Source organism: Mya arenaria, chromosome 9 (assembly GCF_026914265.1).
Source record: "Mya arenaria isolate MELC-2E11 chromosome 9, ASM2691426v1".
Lineage (NCBI taxonomy): Eukaryota > Metazoa > Mollusca > Bivalvia > Myida > Myidae > Mya > Mya arenaria.
The window spans coordinates 42,707,642-42,713,641 of record NC_069130.1 but is presented as its reverse complement, the minus strand read 5'-3'; the positions used below and the strand labels follow the sequence as shown (position 1 = coordinate 42,713,641).

The 6,000-nt window shown below is 35.1% G+C and overlaps 2 protein-coding genes across 7 annotated transcripts in view; one reads left to right on the top strand and one right to left on the bottom strand.

Moving 5' to 3' along the window:
• Positions 1–785: 785 nt before the first annotated feature.
• LOC128203165 (Parkinson disease protein 7 homolog) lies at positions 786–4,552 on the bottom strand. Its single transcript, XM_052904458.1, has 5 exons — positions 4,369–4,552; positions 3,983–4,144; positions 3,080–3,149; positions 2,485–2,568; positions 786–1,732 (listed from the first exon to the last, which is right to left on the bottom strand). The coding sequence occupies exons 1-5, from the start codon at positions 4,525–4,527 to the stop codon at positions 1,572–1,574; spliced, it is 636 nt and encodes a 211-aa protein (XP_052760418.1). The 5' UTR covers positions 4,528–4,552; the 3' UTR covers positions 786–1,571.
• A 199-nt stretch (positions 4,553–4,751) lies between these two features.
• LOC128246691 (forkhead-associated domain-containing protein 1-like) overlaps positions 4,752–6,000 on the top strand; it is a 47,893-nt gene continuing 46,644 nt past the window's right edge. For all 6 annotated transcript variants that reach the window (XM_052965044.1, XM_052965045.1, XM_052965043.1 and 3 more), the window contains exon 1: positions 4,752–5,099. In XM_052965044.1, coding sequence (XP_052821004.1) covers positions 4,992–5,099 — 108 coding nt within the window. In that variant the 5' untranslated portion in view covers positions 4,752–4,991. The remainder of the gene's footprint in view (positions 5,100–6,000) is intronic.

Sequence of the window (6,000 nt, the reverse complement as noted above, 5' to 3'; positions counted from 1 at the left end):
GCAGCGGCTGGGCACGCGCGCTTGATTGGATTTAAATCCAGACTTTCTGCAGGCCATTGGAGTGTTCGTACGTTGTTTGTTACAAGCATAACTTGTGTGCTTCTAGCCGCGTGATATGGTGCGTTATCCTGTGCCAACACCATACCGCGATTGGCACGGATATGAGGTAGAAGAACCGGCTGAATGACGTCATTCTGATACCTCATCGCGTTCATGTTTCCTTGAATGAGTTTTTGTGTGCATTCGCGGAAACTCAAGCTCACAGCATAATGGATCCATCCCCGAAGTTATCCAATTCTACCAGACATTTCTCATTGTTCCGCTCACCCCGACGGCGATATATGCGAGCCTCTGTCATTCCCACGTAGTGTGATGCGTGTTTAATTTAAACACAGTATTTCTACCTTACGAGACGATAGTTGATCACTGTCAATCTTTTAGCACTCACCAGTCATTAAATATTTGTGTTTTCCGCAATTAAATTACCATCTTGTTATCAGTAATTGTTTCCATAAATGCATTAGTTAGTAGTTAAAGGTATATCACTCAGAATTTAAGTTTGTTATACATGTTTATGTATTGATTTTCAATATGAATGTCACTTTAAACTATAGGGACATTTTAAATCAACACTTTTAATGCAGTAAGAATAAGTTGGGACATAATCAATATTTAATTTAAGCAGTTTGGAAGAAATTTTTGTTTATAATAAATATGTCCTTAGTCCCAAAAGTGTGTGACGTGGCTTTATATATGATTGATAAATATAACAAAAACAGTTTTTTAAAGTTTTTATTTCTTCAAAAACAATTTACAAACTAAAAACAATTTGCACTTAAAATACCAAGGTGCAAAGTTAATGCTTAACAATAAATCAAGTACATAATATCATATACTGACATATCCTAAAAAGCAATATGGGTCAATTAACTGCAAACATACAGGATTTCACATCTTCTACATTTTACAATCTGCAACATTTTTTGCACAGATATCTACATACAATACATCAAAACAATTATGGCAAACTGCTGTTAAGAGATTCTTCCAACATTATATATCCACTGGAATAGTTGCAGATCAGGATTATAAATAATCTGGTTTTCCAAAGATAATTCCCACCCCCTCCGGTTCAAACAAAATTGTACCGTTATATTATTATACTACACACTTTCCTTTGGGAACAATAGGATCACTGATCTGTTAAAAGAATTGCAATAAATAAGAATTGCAATTTTACCATTACTTTTTAAGTTAATAACTTTTCAGAGTTACAAAAGTATAAGTAGCACCAGCAAAGAAAAAACGAAAAGGGATTCTTTTTGGTAAGCCATCTGCAGTTTAAATTGAGCTAAAGTTATAGATGCCAGTAACACTCTTAGAAAAAAAATGTCACCGGCAAAGAGAAAATTAAAAGGGACCAGTTTTGGTTAGCCATTTACATTTTAAATTGAGCTAAAGTCATCTATCACACTCATAGAAAAACAAAAATGGCACCAGAATTTTTTTTTTTTTAAAAGGGATCCTTTCAGGTATGCCCTTTATGGCTTTGTTTTCGGAAAGTCACCTTTTCACAATTTTAAAAGCATTGGTGACACCAAGGAATTGGCTTTGTCAGCTCCGAGCAAAACTTCCACAATTTTCAGGGCAAACTCGAAAGTGGTACCCGGTCCGCGACTTGTAATCAGTTTTCCATCTTGTACCACTCTGTCTTCTGAGTACTGGTACCCAGCTTTAAACAAACACAGATAAAGAGATATAAATAGTACAATATCAACCATTTTCAATGAGATACTAAAATGCCTGACTTTTTATCAATTTTACATTTTTATATCCAAAATTAATAAAGTGAAAGAAAATATAAAATCATAAAATGCAAGTCGAACATTACTTAAGAAAGCTGAGCTACAAATAACAATTTAAAGTACAAATGTGTAATGAAATGAACTCCTATGGTTGTCCTTTTTCCATTCTATCAAGGGGCACATCTCAAAAAATTAAAAGCCAGAGTTATGGGCCTTGCTGAACCCTTGCCTATTGTCTCTGGCATACATACACAACAATTACCATTTTTCTAGATTTGAACAAGGTTTCGCACAACACCGCTGATGATGCTGTCAAATCGCCACCAAGGCTATGAAAATACCTGGACCTTTTTCTTTGAGCAACAGGGATGATACTTTCCTCACAAATTACATGTTGGGATGTATATTGATTATTGTATGGATAATCCAAACATTGCATTAAAACATACAAATGTGTGTCTAGTTGAAATATATATTAAATGTGTGTCTAGTGTGAACATACGAATGTTTGAATGTAGTATAAACATATTATTAATGCATGTAGTGTACACATGAATGTATATATATCTGTAGTTTACACATATGAAAGTATGTCTCAGGCATACACATTTTTCTGTAGTTAGATACATTAGAATATATATACATGTATGAACGTGCATCTGAAATGTAATATACAAACCTGAAGTCATTTTATCCTTGACACTAGGATGCGAGGTCACAGATTTTCCACTTCCAATTTTATGGCTGGCAAGAGCGATTGGGGCTAGGAAAAAACAGGTTCAATACAGTTAAGTATACAAAGAAAACAGATCATTATGTTTAAAGCCTAAAACAGATTGACCAATGAAAATATCGTGTGCATCAATGGTGCCAATTTATTTAACTGTGTAAACAGTTGAAAGCTTATGTTCATGGGAATAACTCTTATATGCGATGCCTGGGTAGAAACCAGTACTGATGCTCCTTTTGAGAAGACTCGAATATATTTTCTCCCATCCCTGATAAGTAGATCCAAGTATTTGGCCATGTTGGAAACGATAAAGAATTTGTGCAGGAGTTTTTACATATCTTTACCGTAAAAGTGATGCCTAATTATTCGAAATGCTCATGTGTTCATGCTGTAATAATTTGAACACAGAAAGGTACACTCGCGTTTTCACAAAAAGGGCTGGCATACTTCATGAAAATTGATTGCATGCTCTCCTGCTTTTTAACAGCATAAACACTTGGGAACAAATGACAATAATCCTTAAACATTTAAGAATACAACAAACCTGCACAGACGGCAGCTACCAGTCTGCCTCCTTTCTCCTGCTCACTCAAGATCTGTCCAACCTCTGCAGACTGTTGTAAAAATGAACAGCTAACATCATAAGTTGATTTAAGTAAACTATAATGAAAGTTCAAACAGTACTGGTGAGAGCTTTAAAGCTGAACTCTCACAGCTTTACTTTTTGGGCAACTTTTTATATATTTTTGTCTTGGAATGAGCCAATTTTGCGTAAGTATCTGCAAACCAGTCATATAATACTGCTGACAAAAGATCAGATTGCAGATTTTCATATTTCCGTCGAAAATTGATAAGAAAAATACATAAAAAATCAATTTTTGAACTAATCTGCAATCTGACTTTTTTCAGCAGTCTTATATCACTGGTTTCTATGCATTTTCATATAAATTGGCTCGTTCCAAGACAAAGAATAAAAAAGTTGTCAAAACGTTCAATCTGTGAGAGTACAGCTTCAAACCATGATGTAAGTAAGACATCTAAGTCGTAAACCTTACACTGCGTAAGAGTGCTATGAGACAGCAAAAAGTCTTACATATTAGATGAATAAAATGAAAATTTAACCTAAAATTTTCTTTTAACCAGCAATGCACTGTATATTGGTTGTATGGTTAGCACAGTGGTTTGTGCACTCGCTTCTCACCTAGGCATCTTTGGTTTGATTCCAGGCCTGGGCGCATGTCAGTTTGGTTTGTAGTCGCCAAGTTGGACATGAGGATTTTTTTCGTGTACTCCGGTTTCCCCCACAACACAAACCCACACTATCACACAACATCGTATCAACAAGAGTGATTGAAAAGTTTCAAAATCTTTGTAAAAATAAATAAGTGTAAATAAGTTTAAAACTAATTAGGATTGAATTTACAAGTAAAAATTTAGTTTAACTAACACTAGCAAGGTTGTTAGCACCCTGAGCTCCCCCAGGACAGACGATAACATCATATGGCCCGTGCTTGCTGGCCTCACCAAGCGACATGTCGGGTACAATCTTCACCTTACGACTACATTCAACCGCCTCTGCGTCGTTCAGCCCAGCTACAGTCACATCAATCTGCAAGCATAAAAATATGTAATAAGGACATATTTCGACATAAAATTGTACAAATAAAGACATGCATTTATAGAAATAGATGAAATTGCAAATGCATTCATATTTTTCTTTTATTCATGATTAATATTTTTCAAAAATTAAGCACATGAAGGGGGACCACTCTTCAATATTTTTTATAACGCAAGGGAGGCAACTGAATGTTTGAGGTGACATTCTCGACTTACCCCGGCCCTTCTAAGCACGTCTACGCTAATGACAGTCTCCATTTCTTCAGCCCCCTCGGAGAGTATCAACAGGGCCTTTGTCATGTTAGCTTGAATTGCGCAAAATCTTCGTACTAGCTGGAAAAAACGGATATTTGTGCTTAATTTGCACAATAACATCAAACCGGAAGTGTCAATTATCCAATAGTTTAATCTCGACTCTGTAATGGTTATTTTTGGTATAAATTATTTTTTAAATAAGCTTGATCTATCTAATTTTAGTTAAAAGACAATATAATATTATTAAAAACATTTATCCAGTAATACTAGATTTTAAGTTTAAAACTATATGTGGAAAAGTAAATACCAGTCACTAGGTTGGAGACTATTGTTGTTTGGTTGTTATGCTCGAACCTGTCAAAGTGAAAATTGATAGTTTTGACAACAATAAACAGGTTCATCAACATCTTTCGGTTCAATAATTCGATGGAAAACAACACATATACAATTTAGATATAATTAAGCCAAGTGTCGTATTGTTCGGATAGGGTAAAAAGTGTGTATTAAGGCTTTATTTCTCCAATTAACCGTTTTCGGCGGGCACCTGTTTTTTTTAATAATTGGCATGCGGTGATAACAGAAAGATGAGTAGAAATACAAAGGCATTCCTCAAGTCCGGTGATGGAGCTTACTATCAGCTCGCCCCGAAAGTGACAACCATTGGGAAGGAAAATTGTGATATCCTCCTGCAGGTATTATACATGTTTATATTTACCACTTGATATATATGTTTTATCACGTTTTAGTTTACTTACTATTATGAACGTGTGAAGATGCATATTGTGAGTGGGTTAGAGCCTGCCGCCTGGTAAGCTCAGTATGTTTGGTAGATCCTCATGCTTGTTTTGTGGTGGGTGTGGGTTTGAGCCCTACGTCAGACACACTTTTCCACTCTGGAGGTTTATAATTAATGCACTTTTCTAGTGTCGGAAGTAAAAGACGTTGGTTAGAGCACTGTGCTAGTGTTCCGGCAATGTGGATTCAAGCCCACCATTGGGCACAATTTTTTTCTCCCAGGTTTACTTTATTGTGCAATGGTTTAGGTTGGTAATGAACAGTCATGCAAAATGGCTTTGCAGGAGTTGTTTTTTGAGAACTGACTGGATTTAACATTATAGAAGCATTATTACTGCATCCAATAAACCAGGTAACAATGGCAAAATTTCCATTAAGTAATGAAAGCAACCTCCAAATTTCCATTCAGTCATCAATTGGCTCTATTAAGGGAGTTCTTTAGAAGATAACACATGCACACTGGTTTATACAGAGACATTTGATAGGAATTTCTCCCTTAAAACTATCATTTGTTTTTGGTGTTCTTACCGATTAGTTTTTTTAAACCATGGTCTTAATATATTATCATGATCTTAATGTTTGACTATGTAGGACACATATATATTATATATAGGGAATACATAAATGGGATGATGTCGCTTAAATCATGGTACAACTTAACAGTGGTACAACTTTTGGGTTGGAAAAACTTCTCCTGTAACCCATTTGTATATTTAAAACCAAGTGTGAAAAATTAGTGAGAAGCATAAAAACCATGGTCATTCTAAATTTTAGCATACATTATTCATGACGTAATTG